The following is a 24,332-nucleotide window of genomic DNA, read 5'->3' as shown; positions in this document are numbered from 1 at the left end:
AATGATCACAACATGTACTCCAGCTTGGGTGACAGAGCCAGACTGTGTCTCTAAAAGAAATAAGAAGGTTAAAATGACAAGTTTAATGTTACATATATTTTACCACAATTTTTAAAAATTAATAATGGAATATACCGAAGTCATTTAATTGTACACTTTATTTTTTCTTCTAGCTTTATTGAGGTATATTTGACAAACAGAAGTCGTATATATGTTAAGATGTTCATCATGATGATTTGATGCCCATATGCATTGTAAAGTGACTACCTCAATCAAGCTAATTCACACATCCATCACGTCACATGGTTATCTTTTTTTGTGTGTGGTGAGAACACTTAAGATCTCCTAGCAGACTTCAAGTATATAATACATGATTAATTATAGTCACCATGCTGTACACTTTAAATGGTGTTCAAATTTATATTTCAATAAAGCTGTTCTTAAAAATTAAGTAACGGCTGGGCACAGTGGCTCACGCCTATAATCCCAGAACTTTGGGAGGCCAAGGCAGGTGGATCGCCTGAGGTCAAGAGTTTGAGACCAGCCTGGCCAATATGGTGAAACCCTGTCTCTGCTAAAAATACAAAAATTAGCCAGGCATGGTGGCAGTTATCTGTAATCCCAACTACTCGGGAGGCTGAGGCAGAAGAATCGCTTGAACCCGAGAGGCGGAGGTTGCAGTGAGCCGAGATCGTGCCATCGTGCCATCTCACTCCAGCCTGGGGTACAAGAGTGAGACTTTGTCTCTAAAAAATAAAAAAATTTAAAAAAATTAAGTAACACATAAATACAATATGGTATTATTTTCCTAAAGTTACACTTGAATCCCTTCCCGCTTCCCCCAGAGAAAAACAGTATTTCTCATGATGTAGCAAAATACTGTTTCATTACAGAGAAACAGGATTTGAATATAATATTGAATTCTGTAAAGTATTTTCAATACAGAGAAATACAGTATTTCTCTCTGTAGATGCAGAGAAAAAGGATGGGAAGGATACTCCTCAAACTAATAGTAGTAGAGTAGGGTTTGGAGGTGGGTACAGGAGGAACTGTAGCTTTATTAGCATTCAGTATTTCTTTTTTTTTTTTTTTTTTTTTTTTTTGAGACGGAGTTTCGCTGTGTCGCCCAGGCTGGAGTGCAGTGGCCGGATCTCAGCTCACTGCAAGCTCTGCCTCCCGGGTTTTTACGCCATTCTCCTGCCTCAGCCTCCCGAGTAGCCGGGACTACAGGCGCCCGCCACCTCGCCCGGCTAGTTTTTTGTATTTTTTAGTAGAGACAGGGTTTCACCGTGTTAGCCAGGATGGTCTCGAACTCCTGACCTCGTGATCCGCCCATCTCGGCCTCCCAAAGTGCTGGGATTACAGGCTTGAGCCACCGCGCCCGGCCAGCATTCAGTATTTCATAGTGAGAATATATTCACCTATTACTTTTCATATTAGAAATACAGCTTTTTGGGCCGGGTGTCGTGGCTCACACCTGTTATCCTGGCACTTGGGGAGGCCAAAGCAGGCAGATAGTTTGAACCCAGGAGTTCAAGATCAGCCTGGGCAAACAGAGATACCCTCCAACTCTACAAATAATAATAATGTTTAAAAAGTCAGGCATGGTAGTGCATACTTGTGGTTCCAGCTACTAGGTCGGCTGAGATGGGAGGATGGCTTGAGCCCAGAAGGACCAGGCTGCAGTGAGCTGTGACTGCATCACTGCACTCCAGCCTGGGCAACAGAGTAAGACTCAAAAAAAAAAATACAATTTTTGGAAAAGGTAAAGAATCAATAAAATGTAGACATCTGGGTTTATTGCTTAATGACTTGACCTTTTCCTTTGCCTTTCTTTGAAGGATTCTGAAAGACTAATGGAGCAACAAGGAGCACTACTGAAACGGCTGGCGGAGGCCGACTCAGAGAAAGCGGTATCTAAGGCTCCCCCTGTCTACTCCAGTGGGTACAGGTGGCCAGGGTGTTGTTCCACTACAAAGTGTAGAGGTGCTTGGATCAAGGCAGGAGGGCTGGAGCATTTCGCTGGGTCTTAGTTTCATGATCCGTAAAATGGGCTGATGTCCTCCTGTCCTGCCTGTTCTGATAGGCTTGTGTAGTTAGTTACTTGAGACCTTGAACCACAAAGCTGGACACCAACATGAAGGCAGGTAATAATGATGTTGGATTTGTAAATCATCCTTGTCTGTTAAAGCTGGATTTCCTTATTTGTATTATGGATTGAAAGCCATCAAAAAGCACACACCTTTGGACTCAGTAATCCTAATTCTAGGAGTCTCTCCCAAAGCAGCATGTTTCAAAGTCTATTCATGGAACCCTAAGTTCCTTGAGATGTTAATGAGTGCAAGAAACCAAAGGGGAGGTTCCATAGCCAGTTAAATTTGGGAAACCATAGGCTGGCCTGAACATAAAGTTCAACAGCTTTTTCCAAGACTTTTTTGGAGTGTCTGCTGTATTAATGCTTTTGTAAGTCTCCAAGAGAGGGGAGGGAGATGGAGGCCCAGTTTCCCAAGGTGTGGCCTGTTTCTTCTGATGCTTAGTCAAGGAAGGAGTGGAGATGCAGCAAGCTTGGCGATAATGCATTCCCAGCTCAAGAACCCTTGTTAAGTTATGATATACGTCAGTAACTTGAAACATCAAGCAGCTCTTTCGAAAGATGCAGAAGATTTAATCACATTGTGGTCAAAATGAGATTTTACTATGGAACAAAGTAGGCATATGACTTTTTTTTTTTAAAGGGTGCTGAGTATATGACTTTTAATATTCATTAACTAGTTATTTCTACATGGGGGGTTACGGGGTTTCTTTGGAGGAGTTTTTTGGTGTGTTCTCAATGTTTTCTACAATTAACATTACTGTTCTTAAATTGTAAAATAAATACATGTTCATTGTTTAAAAAATTTTTTTTAATACATGTGTTAGGTGCTTCCTGCCAGGATCTCTGACATGGGCCAATATACATAGGACTTTGGGCCCCAGTGGCCAGGCACTCAGAAGTCTCTGTCCTCCCTGGGCTGGGCCTCTTTGCCCTCCCCGGGCTGGGCCTCTTTGCCCTCCCCAGGAGGCACCTGACAGCTTTTGTTCTCTTCCAGCGCCTGCTGTTACTGCTGCAAGACAAGGACAAGGAGGTGGAAGAGCTCCTTCAGGAAATACAATGTGAGAAGGTATTGTCCCCAGCAGTTGTGCTTTTTCTTTTTTTTTTTTTTTTTTTTTTTTTTTTGAGACGGAGTCTCGCTCTGTCGCCCAGGCTGGAGTGCAGTGGCCAGATCTCAGCTCACTGCAAGCTCCGCCTCCCAGGTTTACGCCATTCTCCTGCCTCAGCCTCCCAAGTAGCTGGGACTACAGGCGCCTGCCACCTCGCCCGGCTAGTTTTTTGTATTTTTTAGTAGAGACGGGGTTTCACGGTGTTAGCCAGGATGGTCTCGATCTCCTGACCTCGTGATCCGCCCGTCTCGGCCTCCCTAAGTGCTGGGATTACAGGCTTGAGCCACCGCGCCCGGCCTCTTTTTTCTTTTTTTGAGACGGAGTCTTGCTCTGTTGCCAGGCTGGAGTGCACTGGCACAATCTCAGCTCACTGCAACCTCTGCCTCCCAGGTTTGAGCGATTCTCCTGCCTCAGCCTCCCAGGTAGCTGGGACTACAGGTGTGCGCCACCATGCCGAGCTAATTTTTGTATTTTTAGTAGAGATGGGGTTTCACCATGTTGGCCAGAATGGTCTTGATTTCTTGACCTCGTGATCTGTCTGCCTCGGCCTCCCAAAGTGCTGGGATTACAGGCATGAGCCACTGCGCCCAGCCGCAGTTGTGCATTTTTATGAGCCAGTAGAACATAATGGATATGCAGAGAGCTGGGTTCAAATCCTGCCTTTGGGCCGGGTGCAGTGGCTCATGTCTGGCACTTTTTTTGAGACCAGCCTAGGCCTCTCCCTAGCAATTTGGGAGGCCAATGCAGGAGGATTGATTGAGGCCAGGAGTTCGAGACCATCCTGGGCAACACAGAGAGACCCCATCTCTGCAAAATAAAAATAAAAATTTTAAAAAATCAGCCAGGTGTGGTGGCATGCACCTGTAGTTCCAGCTATTCTGGATGCTGAGATGGGAGGATCACTTGAGCCTGGGAGACTGAGGCTGCAATGAGTCGTGGTCATGCCACTGCACTCTAGCCTTGGCAACAGAGTGATACCCTGATTCAAAAAAAAAAAAAAAAAATTGTTGACCAGGCACGGTGGCTCACGCCTGTAATCCTAGCACTTTGGGAGGCCGAGGAGGGTGGATCACTTGAGGTCAGGAGATCGAGACCAGTCTGGCCAACGTGGTGAAACCCTGTCTCTACTAAAAATACAAAAAACTAGTTGGGTTTGATGGCATGTGCCTATAACTCCAGCGACTCAGGAGGCTGAGGCGGAAGAATTGCTGGAGCCCAAGAGGTGGAGGTTCCAGCGAGCCGAGATTGCGCCACTGCACTCCAGCCTGGGAAACAGAGCGAGACTCCGTCTGAAAAAAACAAAAAAAAAATATTGTGCCTCCATCACTTTCTCTGTCTCTCCACAGGCTCAAGCAAAGACAGCCTCTGAGCTTTCTAAATCCATGGAGTCCATGCGTGGGCATTTGCAGGCACAGCTTCGGTCCAAAGAAGCTGAGAACAGTCGCCTGTGCATGCAGATCAAGGTACCTACTGGCCCCACAAGTGGGGAAAGAGGAGGCAAGGCCTGCCAATTTGATGGTGGTGGCCTGGCCCAGGTATCACACTCAGGAAGTGTGCCTCCAAAGGTTTCTGAGACAGCTGATGACAAAATACTCAGGCCTCAGAGACATTCTAGGACAGTGGCAAGAGCAATGGACAGAGACCCAGGAGGTGTTGGGCATCCTTCCCAGCAGTGACGGGGTTGTGTGCCATGTCCCCAGGCCTATCACTTAATCCCCTAGGCCCTCAGTTCTCCTAATTACCCAAGAGAAAGGGATGGTCTCTTTGTAGCCCAGGGGTCCTCTGAGGTCATACATCTGCTGAGTGACCAAGGAATTCTCTCTGAACACAAGGCTGGGAGTTCAGGGAAGGATTCCAGAGCAGTTCTGAGCTAATATCAAGACCCCATGGGCTGAGAGATCCAGGGAGGTATCGTGGGAGCTGGGAGGGACCATGTCTCTGGTCCGAGTTAGGGGAGCCTCTTACACAGCTGAGCATCTGTTTTCTGTCTTCCTCGTTTCCTCTTTGCTCTTGCCTTTTCCTCTCTTTCTCCTTCACCCTCTGCTTTGCCTTCCCACAACCTCCTTGTCTCTCTTCTCCCTCTCTGTCCCAACCCTTCCCCCTTCCAGAATCTGGAGCGCAGCGGGAATCAGCACAAGGCAGAAGTGGAGGCCATCATGGAGCAGCTGAAGGAGTTGAAGCAGAAGGGAGACCGAGACAAAGAGAGCTTGAAGAAGGCCATCCGCGCCCAGAAGGAGCGAGCCGAGAAGAGCGAGGAGTACGCCGAGCAGCTGCACGTGCAACTCGCCGACAAGGTCACAGGCCTGGGGTGCCCAGCTCCTCACCTGCCCTGTGGAGGGCTGCGTGATAGCAGAGGGGTGGTTGGCCAGATGGGTAGTGGAGGGGTGGGTGGATGAGGGATGGTAGTGGTGGAAAGGATAGATGACTGGGGAGGAGGGAGAGGGAGTTAAGGGGATCAAATGGGTAAAAGCTGGATGGGTGGGTGGCTGGAGATGATTGGAGGCTTTGTAGGAGAGTTCAGCCATGTCAACTTTGTGGGTGAGAATGATGGTCAAGGAAGGATTTACAAACAGGACACATTTGATTGCTAGAAATCTGGGAGCACTAACTGAGCTCCCACTGTCAGTCCCAGCGCCCCCTAGAAAGGTGAATTCCAGAATGAGGTTTAGGTTACCAGGGTGAGAAACCACCTAGGATGAGCCTGCTCCCAGCTCCTGGCAGCCTCAGCACTGACACTAGGCTGACAGGCGCTGTTGTCCCGTGTTCCCAGGATCTTTATGTCGCTGAAGCTTTATCCACTCTGGAGTCCTGGAGAAGCCGCTACAACCAAGTCGTAAAAGACAAGGGAGACCTCGAGCTGGAAATTATTGTCCTGAATGAGTACGTCTTAGAGTAGGAGAGGGAACATGGGGCTGTTGAGGGACTTGGGTGTGCAGGTGGGAGGAGCCTGGTGGCTCAGGGAAGGCCACATGACTGCTGTTTGTACTGTCTGGGCTGGGGGCTGCACTGGGCTGTGATGTGGGCAGCCCTGAGCTGGGCTTTCTGGTTGGAGCTGGGGTGCAGGCTCTGGCCCTAGTCCTGGGGTCCTACCCTACCGTTAGGCACTGGGTAGGGGCCGGGTCTCTGCTCACAGAGGTGTGAGTCTGACTTCAGCACGTGGGCCTGAGCCTGTTCCAGTCTACACAGCATTTGAAATGGGCACCCTGGTGTCCTCATTCCTATTCTTGGGGAATGGGGCAGATGGTGACCCAAGTGTCTTCTCTCTGTTGTCTGCCCAGGGACAGCAGCTGTTTGCCAGTGCCTGCCAGTCAGTAGGTCAGTGGTGTGGCATGGGAGTAGGGGGCAAAAGTGGCCCCACGTTGCAAGTGACTGAGCTGACACCTTTCTTGCCACTGGCGAACTGTGAGCAGCGACCATTCCATCATTCTCATTTGTTCCTTCATTTATTGGAAAAATATGTATTGAGCATCTACCGTATACCAAGCTGCTGTGTGCTGGCCATCAGGGTTATAGCAGTAAGAAGACAAATGCATGCCTTGCCCTCTACTCTGTAGAGGAGATAGGGCTACAAGAGGCACGGACTCCCTGGACTAAGGATAGGTCATGGGGGAGCTCATTTAATCTCCCAGGTCGGGAAAGTCTCTTACTATATTCACCTCAACTTAGCAAACATGTTCTGAGAACCCACTATGTGCCAGGCTGTATGCCAGCTGCTGTCCTTAGGGAGTTCTCTGTCTAGTAGGAGAACATGGATACCTAAGACAGAAGCATACATGGTACAGGGGAGGAGTCAGGGACAAGATGTCTGAACTGAGTTTTTAAGTGTGAGTAGGAGTTTGCCAGGTGAACTTGAGTTGCCAGCAAACTGACGTGTTTGCTTGGGCCTGGTCAGTGTTCAGTGGTGGACTGTAATTGGTCAATACTGAGAGCACGTATTGTGCAAAAGTTTTTTGATGGGTCTGTGGTCAAGATAGAGGAGTAAGCTCCTGTGAGCCCCAGGGCTCCTCTTGAGGCCACAGTCTCTGCTCTTTGACTGATGATAGCTTTGCTGAGTGACTGAGGGAGCAGCAGGGAGCAGAAGGGACTGGGGGTAGGGCGGGCAGCTGGCTCCTAAGTTGGCGTCTTTCTCTCTATTTGTGCCTTTTTCCCACACCACACTCATTGCTGTTCCTGCCTGTGCTAGGTGGGTATTCATATGTGAACGAGCCAATCATGGCACCAGCCCCCTGCTGGGGGCACAAAAGCCCAGGGTGCTCAGGGCCTGGCTGGAGAGGAATGCCTAGGTGATAATCCCTGCCCACCAGCCTGGGAGTCCAGGACGGGATTCCAGAAGAGTCTGTCCTAACACCAAGACCTGATAGGCAGAGAGATTCAGGGAGGTGTCGTAGGGAGTTAGGAAGGGTCCTTGCCTTCAAAGAGTGTCTTGGTCTCATGAGAGGATCAAGATGGGTACACATCCCTCTCTCTCTCTTATTTTTAAAGTGGAGACAAAGTCTTGCTCTTTCACCCAGGCTATAGTGCAGTGGCACCAGCATAGCTCACTGCAACCTTCAACTGCTAGGCTCAAGCAATCCTCCCGCCTTGGCCTCCCAAAGCCCTGGGACTACAGGTGTGAGCCACCACACCCAGCCCACACTTCTCTTAATAAGTCATTGCTTGTTGTTGAATTGTAGATGGTTTGTTGGAAGGGGAGGTATGGGAGACACATCTTAATGGACGTTGTTCGGAGGTGCGACAGGCATGGGAGTGCCACAGCAGCAATGCCGAGGCAGGGCAGCAGAGTTGCTTCTCAGTATGGAGATTGGGGAGCAGGCAGGCAGTATGTTGAGTGGTGAGAACACTTGGTCCCTCACCACACAATGACCTGGGTGCTTTAGAACCTGTGTAATTGATTGTCTCTGTCTGCTTTCACCTTGTGATCTTCCAGCCGGGTAACAGATCTCGTAAACCAACAACAAACCTTGGAGGAGAAGATGCGGGAAGACCGGGATAGCCTGGTGGAGAGACTACACCGTCAGACTGCTGAGTATTCCGCATTCAAGCTGGAGAATGAGAGACTGAAGGTTCGTGTGAGAGCTGGGGACCAGGCATCTGGGTGGGGCCCAGTGAGCTGATGACCAGGTCTTGTCTTAAGTGGGCCTGGGGGCATCGGACTAAGACGGAGTCAGAAAAGCCTGGATTTGACCAGGCGTGGTGGCTTAGGCCTATAATCCCAGCACTTTGGGAGGCCAAGGCAGGAGGATCACTTGAGCCTAGGAGTTTGAAACCAGCCATGGGCAACATGGCGAAATTCTGTCTCTACAAAACATACAAAAAGTAGCCAGGCGTGGAGTCATGTGCCTATAATCCCAGCTACTCAGGAGGCTGAGGTGGGAGAATCGCTTGAGCCTGGGAGGTTGAGGCTGCAGTGAGCCAAGATCGCACTGCTGCACTCCAGCCTGGAAAACAATCTGCCAGTAACGTGATGATTATCTCCATTAAATGAGAATAAGGGGCCGGGCGTGGTGACTCACGTCTGTAATCCCAGCACTTTGGGAGGCTGAGGCAGGCAGATCACCTGAGGTCAGGAGGTCAAGACCAGCCTGGCCAACATAGTGAAACCCTATCTCTACTAAAAATACAAAAACAGTTAGCTGGGCATGGTGGCGTGTGCCTGTAATCCCAGCTACTCAGGAGGCTGAGGCAGGAGAATTTTCTTGAGCCCGGGAAGTGGAGGTTGCGGTGAGCTGAGATCGCGCCACTGCACTCCAGCCTGGGCGAAAAAAAAAAAAAAAGAAATGAGAATAAGGAAACCGAGGCCGAGAGAGAGGTCAAGTTTCTTGTCAAGATTTTGCCCTAGGAAGTATTGGAGTTGAGATTTGAACCCGAGTCTGACTCTGGAGCCCTAGCTCTTAACCTCACCATACCCTCCTTTCAGCCGGGGCGAGAGGCACCTGAGCAGAGGTTGACATTTCAGAGAGAGGTTTTATCTTGGTTTTTTGTTGATCTGGGCAATAATATCTAGCTTTATTTTTTCACTGATTTTGTTTTTTCTTGTTAAGATTGATTGTAAGGGAGAATAACATATAGAAAAGTACACAGATCCTAGAATTTTCATAAAGTGAATATACTTTATCTATCAGTCACTCTGATTGAACCTTGCCTGCACCCTAGTGACCTTTCTTGTTACTAATACCCCTGTAAAGGTAACTGCTAGCCCATCTCCTGTCACCACAAGTTAGTTGCCTGCTTTTAACTTTAGAGATTTGAGTAGTTTGAATACCCTCGGGCCTGGCTTCTACTCTGCAAGTTTGCTGAGCCAGCCCCATTGTTTGTAGTAGTTTATTCATCCTCAGCCCTCTAGGGTATGCCGTTATATGAATACACCACAGTATATTTGTCCATTCTACTGTCAGTGGACATTTGGGTTTCCATAGTGTTGCTGTGAACATCTTTGTATGTCTTTAGGTGTACACATTTGGTGCGTCTTTATTGTCTATATACCCTGAAGTAGAACTGCTAGGTCATCACTGGGCGTGCATAAGTCTATATTTGGTAGATGTCACTGAATAGTAAAGCATGTTACTAAGTAGTAAAGTAGTTATTGGTAGATGTTAGTGAATAGTAAAGTAGTTGAACAAATCTCCACACCTGTCAGTGGTGAGTAAAAGGATAACAGTCACTCTGGCCTCCTTGGCAATGCTTGGTACTGAGTGTCTATTTTATGTTAGCTACTCTGGTGGGAGTGTACTAGTATCTCATTATATAGTGCAATTGTCAGATACATTAAAAGTAACATGTGAGTCTTAACAGTTATTTAGGAGGGCAGCCATGGTGGCTCACACATGTAATCCCAATGCGGGAGGACTGCTTGGGGCCAGGAGTTCTAGACCAGCCTGGGCAACCCCAGCAAGACCCCATTTCTACAAAAAAATTTTAAAAGCCAACAATTATTTAGGGGATTAGTTATAGTATGGTGCATCTGTGTAGTGTATTACATTGTGGCCCTTCAAAATGATGTTTGTATAAGTATATTTTCCTAATATAATTTTTTTTGTTTTTTTTTGAGACGGAGTCTTGCTCTGCTGCCCAGGCTGGAGTGAAGTGGTACGATCTTGGCTCACTGCAACCTCCATCTTCCAGGATCAAGCGATTCTCCTGCCTCAGCCTCCCAAGGAGCTGGGATTACAGGCGTCCGCCACTATGCCCAGCTAATTTTTTGTATTTTTAGTAGAGACAGGGTTTCACCACGTTGGTCAGGCTGGTCTCGAACTCCTGACCTCAAATAATTCACCTGCTTCTGCCTCCCAAAGTGTTGGGATTACAGACGTGAGCCACCACGCCTGGCCTTTCCTAGTATGATTATAAAAGTTAAATATGGCCGGGCGCGGTGGCTCAAGCCTGTAATCCCAGCACTTTGGGAGGCCGAGACGGGCGGATCACGAGGTCAGGAGATCGAGACCATCCTGGCTAACACGGTGAAACCCCCGTCTCTACCAAAAAATACAAAAAACTAGCCGGGCGAGGTGGCGGCGCCTGTAGTCCCAGTTACTCGGGAGGCTGAGGCAGGAGAATGGCGTGAACCCGGGAGGCGGAGCTTGCAGTGAGCCGGATCTCGGCCACTGCACTCCAGCCCGGGCGACAGAGCGAGACTCCCTCTCAAAAAAAAAAAAAGGCCGGGCGCGGTGGCTCAAGCCTGTAATCCCAGCACTGTGGGAGGCCGAGATGGGCGGATCACGAGGTCAGGAGATCGAGACCATCCTGGCTAACATGGTGAAACCCCCGTCTCTACTAAAAAAAAAATACAAAAAACTAGCCGGGCGCGGTGGCGGGCGCCTGTAGTCCCAGCTACTCCGGAGGCTGAGGCAGGAGAATGGCGTGAACCCGGGAGGCGGAGCTTGCAGTGAGCTGAGATCCGGTCACTGCACTCCAGCCTGGGCGGCAGAGCGAGACTCCGTCTCAAAAAAAAAAAAAAAAAAAAAAAAAAAAAGTTAAATATGCTCATAGTAAAAGTTCAAAACATTACAGAAACGTGATATAGACGTGAAGATCTCCACTAGCCATGAACATGTATTTTTCTAGATTTTCCCCCAGTACTAACATAATCAAGCACATACACATCCACTCATCCATCCATTATTCTGTCACTTGCTTTTCTGATTTAACCATATTTACAGACATCTGTTAAGGTTGGATTTTTGAGCTTTATCCCTCTTTTAAGTTACTACTACTTATTTTATTCATTTGATACACCATTTTTTATTGTTCCATCTAAGATGAGTATTTGGGTTACAGGAAGACATTTATTTTATTTAAATTTCCCACCTGCATTGTAAGTTCAGAGGACATTTATTGACTTGAGAGAAAATCACAACGTAATTTTTTTTTTTTTTTTTTTTTTTTTTGAGACAGAGTCTCACTGTGTCGCCCAGGCTGGAGTGCAGTCGTGCTATCTCGGCTCGCTGCAACCAACCTCCACCTCCCAGGTTCAAGCGATTCTTCTGCCTCAGCCTCCCAAGTAGCTGGGACTACAGGCGCACGCCAGCACATCTGGCTGATTTTTGTATTTTTAGTAGAGACCCGGCTTCACAGGATTAGCCAGGCTGGTCTCGAACTCCTGACCTCGTGGTCCTACCACCTTGGCCTCCCAAAGTGCTGGGATTACAGGCATGAGCCACCGCACCCAGCCCACAACATATTGTTAATTTATAAAGTATGTTACGGCTGGACATGGTGGCTCACGCCTATAATCTCAGCACTTTGGGAGGCCAAGGCAGGCAGATCACGTGAGTTCAGGAGTTTGATATCAGCCTGGCCAACATGGTAAAACCCCATCTCTACCAAAAATATAAAAAATTAGCCGGGTGTGGTAGTGTGTGCCTGTAATCCCAGCTACTCAGGAGGCTGAGGCAGGAGAATAGCTTGAACCTGGGAGGTGGAGGTTGCATTGAACTGAGATTGTGTCTTTGCACTCCAGCCTGGGCGACAGAGCGAGACTCCACCTCAAAAATAAACAGCCGGGCGCGGTAGCCCACGCGTGTAATCCCAGCACTTTGGGAGGCGGAGGCGGGTAGATCACAAGGTCAGGAGTTCAAGACGAGCCTGGCCAATATGGTGAAACCCTGTCTCTACTAAAAATATAAAAATTAGCCAGGCGTAGTGGTGGATACCTGTAGCCCCAGCTACTCGGGAAGCTGAGGCAGGAGAATTGCTTGAACTCTGGGGCAGAGGTTGTAGTGAGCTGAGATCGGGCCACTGCACTCCAGCCTGGGTGACAGAGTGAGACTCTGTCTTATAAATAAATAAATAAATAAATAAATAAATAAATAACAAATTTAAACAAAAAGTATGTTACATGTAACCTGGCAGATCCCATGGCGGGGAAAAAGTATGTTACAATAGCAGTAAGTATAGTATAGTCTCATTCTTTTTGACAGAAACGAAAAAGTTATGTAGCTATTGATGTAAAGCTATATCCCAAGTCATTAAGCATTAGGATTAGTGTGTATTGGTTTTATCTCCATTTTCTTTAATGATTATATATTGCTTTTGGAATAAGAAAAAACAGAAGTAATTTATTTGCATCTCTATTCACCTGAGGTGGTAACATTAGGAGTCTTACCTGTTTCTCGGTGCTTCTCTCAGGCAAAGTGCTTTGTGGGTTAGAGTAGGGGGCCTTTCCTTTGCTGGTTCCTTGGATAGAGTTGAGGGTAGGAGGTCCACCTGTTGCAGAACCTTCCTGTGGGTTACTCATGAGCCATCCCTTCTAGGCCAGCTTTGCTCCAATGGAGGACAAGCTCAACCAGGCACACCTCGAGGTCCAGCAGCTGAAGGCCTCAGTGAAGAACTATGAGGGGATGATTGACAACTATAAGAGTCAGGTAGGCCTCACTGGGGCCCTGGCCCTTCCAAGCAGTGCCCACCCTGCCCCCATCAGACTGGGGGCTCCCTACCAGGCCAATCCCAGGAAGGGTTGGGTATGGAAGATGGTTTTCACCAAAACGTGGCTCTGCCTAAGATGAACCACCGTGTTGTTGGTCCTTAGGTGATGAAGACCAGATTGGAGGCTGATGAAGTAGCTGCCCAGCTAGAACGCTGTGACAAAGAGAACAAGATCCTTAAAGATGAGATGAACAAAGAGATTGAGGCGGTACTGCTTTCCTTCCTTGCTTTCTTCTCCTACCCAATTCCGTATCTAACTCAATGACTGTGAGTGTGTTCCTCTCGTTTGCCTTTGACCCTACCTGATTTGGGCAACAAAGATGAGCTCATTTTCTCATTGGTGGACTGATCTACTCTACCCGTGTCTCTCTCTCCTCTGTCTCTTTCTTGTCTCCTCTCTTCTCTCTCTCATGCTGCTGCTTTGTCTTTTTTTTTTTTTTTTTTCCTCTTGGTTTTCTTCTATCTCCTTGTCAATTTCCTTAAAACAATAACAACAACAAAAACCCTCCTGGCCGGGCGCAGTGGCTCACACCTGTAATCCCAGCACTTTGGGAGACTGAGGCAGGCAGGTCAACAGAGGTCGGGAGTTCAAAACCAGCCTGACCAACATGGCGAAACACCCTGTCTCTACTAAAATACCAAAATTAGCTGAGCATGGTGGCACATGCCTGTAATCCCAACTACTTGGGAGACTGAGGCAGGAGAATCGCTTGCACCCGGGAGGCGGAGGATGCAGTGAGCCGAGATCGTGCCATTGCACTCCAGCCTGGGCAACAGAAGTAAAACTCTGTCTCAAAAAAAAAAAAAAATTCCTGCTTGGAGCATCCAAGTAGACAGAAATCTACAGTTATGCCAGGTCTTTGGCATGCCTATTTCGTTCTACATGGTGTCTTTATTTTGTACCAACCAGAATATATGTCTCCCATCCTCTTCCCAAAAAGCCTTATTCTTCTGCAGATGGTTTGGCTGATTGGAGCAGGGGGATTATCTTAATGGTTACCTTGGGCTGAGTCCAGGCTCAGCCACTAATTTGTTTCATAATCAGAGAGGAGCAAGTCAAGCTCCTCTCTGATCCTCAGTCTCCATGTTAAGTACAAGGATGGACTGAGACCAGATATTTCTCACCTTTCCATCTGACCTGTAGCATTGTGACTGCTTTCCTAGGGGCTTTAGAGTTAGACTAGACTTTTTAAAATTTTTTTTTTTTTTTGAGACTGAGTCTTGCTGTGTCACCCAGGCTGGAGTGCAGTGGCCCAGGCTGGAGTGCAGTGGCCCAGGCTGGAGTGCAATGGCATGATCTCAGCTCACTGCAACCTCCACTTCCCAGGTTCAAGCGATTCTCCTGCTTCAGTGTCCCAAGTAGCTGGGACTACAGGCATATGCCACCACTCCCAGCTAATTTTTATATTTTTAGTAGAGACGGGGTTTCTCCATGTTGGCCAGCGTGGTGTCAAACTCCTGACCTCAAATGATCTGCCCCCCTTGGCTTTCCAGAGTGCTGAGATTACAGGCGTGAGCCACTGTGCTTGGGTTGGAGTTAGACTAGACTTTAATCCTGTGTTTACCAGTTTGTAGCTGAATGACCTTGGGCAAATGACTTAGCTCTCTTGATCCTTACTATCCTTATATGAGGACAGCATCACCTGTTTTACAGATTGTCTGAATTAAATGAGCAAGTGTGCAGAGCCCCTGGTGCAATGCCTGGGTCTTGGTGTTTACTGTGTGGTTGCCATTGTTATTGGATAACTAAGTGAATGGCAAGCCACCTGCTCAGTGGCCAGCAGGGAGTGTAGGCCACACTTCTGCTGTGGATTTTGCAGGATCCTCCACTGGGGACTGTGTCAGCCCTGCCCTAACTCTAAAGGACTCTGCCTGGCTCCACTAGGAGCCAGGCCTTTCCCAACTGTGGGTCTTTCCTTCCTGCTTCAGGCACGAAGGCAGTTCCAGTCTCAGCTGGCTGACCTGCAGCAGCTCCCTGACATCCTGAAGATCACGGAGGCGAAGCTGGCTGAGTGCCAAGACCAACTGCAGGGCTATGAGCGGAAGAACATCGACCTCACAGCCATCATATCAGACCTGCGCAGCCGGGTAAGGGACTGGCAGAAAGGGTCCCACGAACTGACCCGAGCAGGGGCCCGCATACCAAGATGAGCTGCACGCCCCCCAAGGGAGGACTACTTCCTTTTTCTTGGCTGCCGCTTTTTAAAAGGAGTGAGCTATCATCAGTGCTGTGAAATAAAAGTCTGGTGTGCCAAATGCCATGTGTTTGCACAAAGTGATTGTAGTTATAGGAGCCGTCACTTGCGTGGAGTCACTGGGCCCTCCTGCTGTTGCCCCCACCCAAGACTGCTGCCTCTGCCTGCCTCTGCCTGTATGCTCTGCTGCTGTCCTCAGCTCCACACCCACAGCTGGGAGGTGCCAGCAGACACGGAGCTGTAGAATTTCTTTTTCTCTTGCTCTTGCTTCAGCTGCTTCTCCTGACTCTTAACATTCACTGCCTGAGATTCTGTCCTGAAAGAAGCAAGCAGTCTCTTTCTCCCAGAAGCAGTCTGTCTCTGGGTTACTAGAACCATGCCTACTGCCTACAGTGTCCAAGAACTTATATACCACCCATTTGCAGCATGACCTTGGGCAAGGCCCCTTCCCCACACTTTTTTTTTTTTTTTTTGAGACGGAGTATCGCTCTGTCGCCTAGGCTGGAGTGCAGTGGCGCGATCTCGGCTTACTGCACGCTCCGCCTCCCAGGTTCACGCCATTCTCCTGCCTTAGCCTCCCGAGTAGCTGGGACTACAGGCGCCCGCCACAACGCCCAGCTAATTTTTTGTAATTTTAGTAGAGACGGGGTTTCACCGTGTTAGCCAGGATGGTCTCCATCTCCTGATCTCGTGATCCGCCCGCCTCAGCCTCCCAAAGTACTAGGATTACAGGTGTGAGCCACCGTGCCCAGCTGGCCCTTCCCCTCTCCTGACATGTGTACTTGTGATAATTAGAAAAGGAGCTACCATTTTTTGAGCACCTCTTCTGTGTTCCTGCATTCTCTCATTTAATTCCATCAGGAACTTTGTGAGGTGCATGTGTTATTTCCCCCATTTTACAGAAAGCAGCCCAAGGCATAGAGAGAAGTAATTCCCTACCATCACAGAGCTAGTACTTAGTAAGCAGGGATTGGAACCCAGCCAGCTCTGTCCGGTTCCCAACCCCATGTTCTCAGTACTGTAACCTTACAGTGCCTGCCTTCTCCGTTGAACCTGAGCATTCTCCGGGCCTTTTAGCCCTGATAGCTGAGGCTTCTGCATAAAGCAGTCCTCTGGGTCTGGGTACATTCTCAAACTTGCCAACTCAAAAGGATTGACAGATTTCCTGTGGTCTTGCCTGCACTTGTCCCCAGTTAAGAGGAGGTTGAGATCAATAGTACCAGCAACATAACAGGTAAAGCTCTCTGGTTGGTTTGTATGGGCCAGTTAGCCCTGTCAGCTGTTTCTGCCTTCTCATGTCTTTCCTGGATCCTAGCTGGGCCTCTCTGAGTGGCCTCCCCTGATCAAGAAAGCATCTTTGTCATTCTTTAGCATCAAACCTGGTTTCTCCCACTGTGGGGACAGCCTTTTGTCTTTGGAGTTGGGCCTAACCTATCCCTGCTGTCCTTTCTCCTCTAGGTTGTGCATTGAGACTTGGACGCCTGCTGAGGGCACTGTGCCCCTTTCCTGGGTGTGGACAACAGGTCATAGGGAGAGGGGAGGGCTCTAGCGGGAAATTCCTTTGTAAACCAGTCTGTGTTCCTGTCATTTTAGATCGAACACCAGGGGGACAAGCTGGAGATGGCGAGAGAGAAACATCAGGCTTCCCAGAAGGAAAATAAACAGCTGAGTCTGAAGGTGGATGAACTGGAGAGGTTAGAGGCACTTGGTCCCATCTCTGTCCTCTTCCTAGGACCTGAGACTTTCAGCCACTTAGCTGTTTTTTGCTTAGTGTGCGGAAGTGTTTGAGGGACTCAAGGCCCTGGAAGGTACTAGGCAGACCTCAGAGGAAAAGCTGCTTCCTTTTCAGTGGTAAGCATTGTGGGAGAGAGCAAGGGGGCCTCTCAGCCTGGGGAGACACTCCATGACAGCGTGATCAGGATCAGCCCACCTGTAGGTACCACCTGTCCCAAAAGGCATGCCTGGTCCAAGCATGCCAGCAGGGCCCAGTTTGAATGCAGCAGCCAGTATACTGTGGTGGGGCCACTTCCCCACTCTTTTCTGCCCTTTCTTGCCAGTCACCCTTCCAAAGACCTTTCTGATCTGACCCTTCTCTGTTATTTACGGATTGTTGGAGGCAGTCAGAGGTGAAGGGTACAGCTTTGGGAATCAGAAGCCCTGGCCTTGGGGCCCAGCTCTGCCACTTACCGTCATTGTGATCTTGAGCAAATCATTTAATTCCTTTGAAGCTCAATTGCCTCTTTTTGAGGAAAGGATCAAGGTAGAGTTAATTTATCTATATCTATCTGTCTATCAATCAATCAATCAATCAATCATCTCACTCTGTCACCCAGGCTCCAGTGCAGTGGTGCAATCTCAGCTCACTGCAACCTCGACCTCCTTGGCTCAAGCGATTCTCCTGCCACAACCTCCCAAGTAGCTAGGACTACAGACGTACGCCACCACGCCTGGCTAATTTTTGTATTTTTTGTAGAGAAGGGGTTTTGCCGTGTTGCCCAGGCTGCTCCTGAACTGCTGGGCTCAAGCGATCCACCCACCTAGGCCTCCTAGAGTGCTGGGAGTACAGGCGGGAGCCACCACACCTGGCTGATAATAATCTTTTCATGGTGGTAGTGTGAGTCTTCAATGATACAATCCTGGTAAAGATCCTAGCATGTTACCTGGCATAGAGGAGTGCTCAGTATAGTTTAGCATATGTTATTAGTTAGCTGGTATTATCCCAGTTTTAAATATGAGGAAACTGAGCTTGGGGAGGAGTTAAGCGACTTTCCCAGCATCACACTGTTGGTACCTGGCAAAGCATGACTTAGACCCGTGACTGTCTTCCTTGAGAGCTTATATGAGCATCTGTAAGAGGTGAGCAAGAGTCCCCCAGCCCTGGTCCCAGCCTTAGTTTCAGAGGTGAAGGTGCCTGAGGTCTAGGAGGCCCTAAGTGCCCCAGGGGGCCAGTGCACTTGCAAAGAGGCTACAACCAAGTGGGCTCCTTCCAGGCTCCACCTCTGCTCTGCCCTCCCGGCCTTGGAAATGCAGCTAGATCCTGCAGGCCCTGCAGAGCTCCTTAAATTGGAAGGCATCCTGGAAGTGCACTGAGGACAGTGTGTGTATATCAGGATGGCCACAGCTGCCCTATGGCTGATCACATAGGTGTAGCTGAAGTCCCTTTGCTGTGGGAGGCAGCAGTGAACAGCAGAAGTTGAGGGCTTGGGTTTTGGTTACAGACTTGCCAGCTGTGCTGAATTCAGGCCAATGAATTCCCCTCTCTGAGGCTCGGTCTCTTCATCTCTAAAGTGGGGATAATAGCGGTGCCATTTTTCTGAGCTGCAAGTTGCTGTGTTCCATGTGATGCTATCCACACTTAACACAGTCCACGGTCAGTCTCTGCTTGCGTTCCCACCCTTCACTCTGTTCTCTAACCAGTTGCTCCAGCTGCACGGTTCTTTGGCCACCTTGCTGATCTGCAGATTTCTTTGGCTTATTCCTGTGGCTCCTTGGAGATTCTTGGCATGATGAGATCCCCAGTCCAGGAGAGGCTGGCAGCCCCCTGGCGGGGTGGAACATGACAGGTTGGGGTATGCCCAGGATCTGACTGAGTGCTTCCACTTAGGAAACTGGAGGCGACCAGTGCCCAGAATATCGAGTTCCTACAGGTGATTGCCAAGAGGGAGGAGGCAATCCACCAGTCTCAGCTGCGGCTGGAGGAGAAAACACGCGAATGTGGGACCCTGGCAAGGCAGTTGGAGAGCGCCATTGAAGATGCGAGGAGGCAGGTCAGTCCCGATTTCATGAGTGACTAGCTCTGTGACCTTGGACAAATCACCTAACCTCTCAGCCTATTTCTCCATCTGAAAAATGGGCACACAGTTGTACCCGCTTCATGAATTAGTTGTAAGGATCACATTTTCACTGTAGAGGGCTCAGTGCTTGATATCTGATGATTGCTCATTTACTCACTACCCTCTTGAGCCTCACATAGGCTTACCACATCTTAGGTGGTGACTCCTGGAGCATTGGGAAAGGGCAGGCAAAGCTGGGTGGCAGGCATAGTCCCTGTAGTTAGTTCCTGCCCCAACATTCTAGAGAACACAGTCCACAATGATGTGCAAGTGCTGTCTGCGAGACCAGATAGTGGGAAGGGCCCAGCCTTCTCTTTGCCAAGTGTTCCCCATGTCCAGTAAACCAGCCTCATGTCTGGGCCTTTGAATGTGCAGGTGGAACAAACCAAGGAGCACGCGCTGTCCAAGGAGCGAGCAGCCCAGAACAAAATCCTGGACCTTGAGACTCAGCTGAGCAGAACCAAAACTGAACTGAGCCAGCTGCGACGGAGCCGTGACGATGTGAGTCAGGCTGGTGGGCCGGGCTAGGAGAGTGGGCAGGAAAGCTAGCTTCTGTGGGGCCTGTGGGCCAAGGTGTTTTGTTGTTACTGTTTTTGTGAATATGACATGGTTTCATTTTTCTCCAATCACTTTCCTATCCCGTCAGGATATCCTGGGTAGATATTTATTTATTTAGAGACAGAGTCTCCATGTGTCATGCAGGCTGGAGTGCAGTGGTACGATCTCGGCTCACTGCAACCTGCACCTCCTTGGTTCATATGATCCCCACCCCACCCTCAGACTCCCGAGTAGCCGGGATTATAAGCATGTGCCACCATCCCTGGCTACTTTTTTGTGTGTATTTTTAGTAGAGATGGGGTTTCGCCATGTTGGCCAGGCTGGTCTTCAACTCGTAATCTCAAATGATCTGCCCACCTTGGCCTCCCAAAGTGCTGGGATTACAGGCATGAACCACTGCACCCAGACTCTTTTCTTTTTTTTAGATCGAGTTTCACTCTGTCACCCAGGCTAGAGTGCAGTGGTGCTGTCATAGCTCACTGCAGCTCCAAACTTCTGGGATCAAGCAGTCCTCCCACCCCAGCCTCCTGAGTAGGTAGGACTATAGGCACACACCATCACACCCAGCTAATTTTTATATTTTTTGTAGAGATAGAGTTTCACTATGTTGCCCATGTGCTGGTCTTTTTTTTTTTTTTTTTTGAGATGGAGTCTCGCTCTCACCCAGGCTGGAGTACAGTGGCAGTGCCATGGCACGATCTCGGCTCACTGCAAACTCCGCCTCCTGGGTTCACGCCATTCTCCTGCCTCAGCCTCCCGAGTAGCTGGGACTACAGGCGCCTGCCACCACGCCCGGCTAATTTTTTGTATTTTTAGTAGAGATGGGGTTTCACCGTGTTAGCCAGGATGGTCTCGATCTCCTGACCTTGTGATCTGCCCATCTTGGCCTCCCCAAGTGCTGGGATTACAGGCGTGAGCCACCACACCCGGCCCCATGCTGGTCTTGAACTCCCAGGCTCAGGTGATGATTCTGTCCTGGCCTCCCGAAGTGTTGGTATTATAGGCATGAGGCACTGTGTCTGGCCTTAGAATATTTTTAGAAAGAGGCCGGGCGCGGTGGCTCAAGCCTGTAATCCCAGCACTTTGGGAGGCCGAGACGGGCGGATCACGAGGTCAGGAGTTCGAGACCATCCTGGCTAACACGGTGAAACCCCGTCTCTACTAAAAAATACAAAAAACTAGCCGGGCGAGGTGGTGGGCGCCTGTAGTCCCGGCTACTCGGGAGGCTGAGGCAGGAGAATGGCGGGAACCCGGGAGGCGGAGCTTGCAGTGAGCTGAGATCCGGCCACTGCACTCCACCCTGGGCGACATAGCGAGACTCCGTCTCAAAAAAAAAAAAAAAAAAAAAAATATTTTCAGAAAGAAACCCCATACCCATTAGAAGTCACTCTGCACTCGCCTCCCCCAACCCCCTGGCAACTCCTAAGAAAGTCCCTATGTCTCCATGGACTTCTATTTTGGACACTGCACAGCAGACCCATGCTGTGTTTCTCCTCATAGGCGGATCGCCGCTACCAGAGCCGGCTGCAAGACCTGAAAGATCGCCTGGAGCAGTCCGAGAGCACCAACCGCAGCATGCAGAACTACGTCCAGTTCCTCAAATCATCATACGCCAACGTGTTTGGGGATGGTCCCTATACCACCTTCCTGACCAGCTCTCCCATCCGCTCCCGATCTCCTCCTGCCTGAGGCCACCTATCAGGGCCTGGAGCCCTGACGGAAGCCGCGGGAACTCCGGAGTTGCCAAGCCATAGCTGGGAAGCCTGGTGGTTTTCCTCTCCCAGTGATAAAATGGGTTCAGGGTCTTGTCCTTAGGTACTAGCTCTAGAAAAGTCCCAGAAGCAGCAGAAGGTGAAGCAGGAAGCACTTGGTTTTCTCCTCCCTGATACAGTCACCTGATGGAAGTTTTAAAATTTCCTCAACAGGCCTTAAGTTTACTACTGCATTAGGGTACCAGATTTTAACTTACCATGACTTTGCTCCCCTCTTTCCTGAGAAAATATTTCCACTGGATTTTTTCCACCAGTCCCCTTACAACCCTCATTGTTTTAGGAATCTCTCTCTCAGGTTTTCTCTGACCTAAACCAGCAGGAGGTCGTCCTGGGCTGTGAGCACCATCACTTGCTTTTTTTTTTTTTTTCCTGATTTCACAAGTGTGGTGTTTTCCCAAGGCTCCCTTCCCAAGCTCAGTGCAAACCTCTCACTCCCAAGTTTCTTTGAGGCCACTTGCCCCCAAGCACTTCAAAATAGACCCTCGAGGGCTTGTGTCTATTTGGCCTTTTACAAGTGTAATGCCAATTTCATTGATTTTTGTTTCTTTTTGCCTGGTTTGTATCTCCAGAATGCATTTATTCTTGAAATATTTGTGTGATTTTGCAAAAAGCTTTTATAATCAGTTATTTAAGGCTCCATTTGATGATTTCCTTTACCCAACCACTCCTCATCCCTCGTCTAAAAAATGATTAAGTAAAATGCTGCATGAGAGCCAGCAGACATTTTTAAAGTACTTGGTGCCTGAAACATCGGGCTTTCATTTCATTTTAGCTCAGGTTGGTGCTTTCACATTATAATCAGTGAACTGTCAGGAGGGAACAAACTGTAAGAAGGATCGCTTGGTGTTTTAGGGTAGATCACTTCAGCTGTTAGGAAGAGGATGGGATAGTGTACAGTATATATATATGTATATATATATATATATATTTTTTTTTTTTGAGACGGAGTCTTGCTCTGTCACCCAGGCTGGAGTGCAGTGGCCGGATCTCAGCTCACTGCAAGCTCCGCCTCCCGGGTTTACGCCATTCTCCTGCCTCAGCCTCCCGAGTAGCTGGGACTACAGGCGCCCGCCACCTCGCCCGGCTATTTTTTTGTATTTTTTAGTAGAGACGGGGTTTCACCGTGTTAGCCGGGATCGTCTCTCGATCTCCTGACCTCGTGATCCGCCCATCTCGGCCTCCCAAAGTGCTGGGATTACAGGCTTGAGCCACCGCACCCGGCCCAGTATATGTTTTTAAAATGTGAATTGGTTTCTGAATAAGAATCTGGGCCATTTTTGTTCACCATTTTTGTTCGTACCGTGCTAACCTCTGCCCTTCTGATTCTAGCTAGTATTAGCCTGGCTGGTCCAGTCTTCTCACCTCTCAGCCACTCTAACTCAACTCTAGAGAATTTCTTCTGTGTTCTTTTTTCTTCTGGAGACAGGGTCTCTGTCACCCACACTGAGTGCAATAGCGGGAACATGGCTCACTGCAGCCTTGACTTCCCTAGCTCAAGCAATCCTCCCACCTCAGTCTCCACAGTAGCTGAGAGCACAAGTGTATGCCACCATGCCCAACTAATTTTTTTTTTTTTTTTTTTTTTTTTTTTTTTTTTTTTTTGAGACGGAGTCTCGCTGTGTCTCCCAGGCTGGAGTGCAGTGGCATGATCTCGGCTCACTGCAAGCTCCGCCTCCTGGGTTCACGCCATTCTCCCGCCTCAGCCTCCCAAGTAGCTGAGACTACAGGCGCCCGCCACCACGCCCGGCTAGTTTTTTTTTTTTTGTATTTTTAGTAGAGACGGGGTTTCACCATGTTAGCCAGGATAGTCTCGATCTCCTGACCTCGTGATCCACCCGCCTCGGCCTCCCAAAGTGCTGGGATTACAGGCTTGAGCCACCGCGCCCGGCCAACTAATTTTACTATTTTTTGTAGAGACAGATGTCACCACATTGCCCAGGTTGGTCTTGAATTCCTGGGCTCAAGCGAACGTTTCACTTTGGCCCCCCAAAGTGCTGGGATTAGAGGTGTGAGCCACTGCACCCAGCCTTCTCTGTGTTCTTGAACCCACCTAGGCATCTGGATTTCAAAGACCAGAAATCTCTTTTCTCCACCAAATTTTGAGGATATTTATAGTTTCCAGCTTTCAGATTTTCCAACAAAGGTAGTTCTAGCTACCATTGCCAAAAAACCAAGCTCATTTTCACACTCTTAACGTAAATGGACATGAACTTACAATAGGTGAAAGGCCTTCCCAAGAAAGGACAATTGACAGACTTCCACCAACATGTATATATATCTGTATAACTCATTATTATTTTTGCCAAACTAAAGAAAACCCCAGTGCAGGGCACTGCTCTGTAACTCTGGTGTGAGCAACACCTCTCTTGGAGTCCCTTGCTGGGACTCTTCCAACAATTTTTCTTTTTAAAATATTTTTATTACAAGAAGTCCAGGGAATTTTAAAAAACTCAGAAAATGAAAAATGTTCACATTGCTCATACTCCAGAGAGAATCTTTCCTATCTCAAACTGAGATCTCACGAGGTGGTGGACAATGGAAGGGTCAGAAAGTCTGGGGTCCCGGTTAGAGCCATCTCTGGACAACTGTGACTCATTCTATTTTTATTGAGATATAATTCACATAAAATTCACTCCTTTTATTTTTCTGAAACAGGGTCTCCCTCTGTCATCCAAGCTGGTGCAGTGGCATAATCATGGCTCACTACAGCCTCAACCTCCTGAGTTTAAGGGATCCTCCTGCCTCAGCCTTCTGAGTAGCTGGGACCACAGGTGCACACCACCATGCCTGGCTAATTTTTGATTTTTTTTTGGTAGAGGCAGGTCTCATCATGTTGCCCAGGTTGGTCTCAG

The 24,332-nt window shown here is 48.7% G+C and overlaps 1 protein-coding gene across 23 annotated transcripts in view; it reads left to right on the top strand.

Annotated features, from left to right (window-relative positions):
* ODF2 (outer dense fiber of sperm tails 2) overlaps positions 1 to 22,107 on the top strand; it is a 46,596-nt gene extending 24,489 nt beyond the window's left edge. For 15 of the 23 annotated variants that reach the window (XM_005580732.5, XM_045373842.3, XM_005580731.5 and 12 more), the window contains 13 exons: positions 1,842 to 1,913; positions 3,090 to 3,161; positions 4,548 to 4,664; positions 5,310 to 5,495; positions 5,972 to 6,081; positions 8,129 to 8,264; positions 12,951 to 13,061; positions 13,226 to 13,330; positions 15,052 to 15,210; positions 16,911 to 17,011; positions 18,922 to 19,084; positions 19,526 to 19,651; positions 21,209 to 22,107. In XM_005580732.5, the coding sequence (XP_005580789.3) occupies positions 1,842 to 1,913; positions 3,090 to 3,161; positions 4,548 to 4,664; positions 5,310 to 5,495; positions 5,972 to 6,081; positions 8,129 to 8,264; positions 12,951 to 13,061; positions 13,226 to 13,330; positions 15,052 to 15,210; positions 16,911 to 17,011; positions 18,922 to 19,084; positions 19,526 to 19,651; positions 21,209 to 21,397 (1,647 nt within the window). In that variant the 3' untranslated portion in view covers positions 21,398 to 22,107. Of the gene's footprint in view, positions 1 to 1,841; positions 1,914 to 3,089; positions 3,162 to 4,547; positions 4,665 to 5,309; positions 5,496 to 5,971; positions 6,082 to 8,128; positions 8,265 to 12,950; positions 13,062 to 13,225; positions 13,331 to 15,051; positions 15,379 to 16,910; positions 17,012 to 18,921; positions 19,085 to 19,525; positions 19,652 to 21,208 lie in introns of those variants that run through there. The other 8 variants (XR_012424316.1, XR_012424315.1, XR_012424319.1 and 5 more) reach the window with 2 other exon arrangements.
* The last annotated feature ends 2,225 nt before the right edge of the window (positions 22,108 to 24,332 follow it).

The sequence above is a fragment of the Macaca fascicularis genome, chromosome 15 (assembly GCF_037993035.2).
Source record: "Macaca fascicularis isolate 582-1 chromosome 15, T2T-MFA8v1.1".
Lineage (NCBI taxonomy): Eukaryota > Metazoa > Chordata > Mammalia > Primates > Cercopithecidae > Macaca > Macaca fascicularis.
This window is presented reverse-complemented; position numbering and strand designations above follow the sequence as displayed.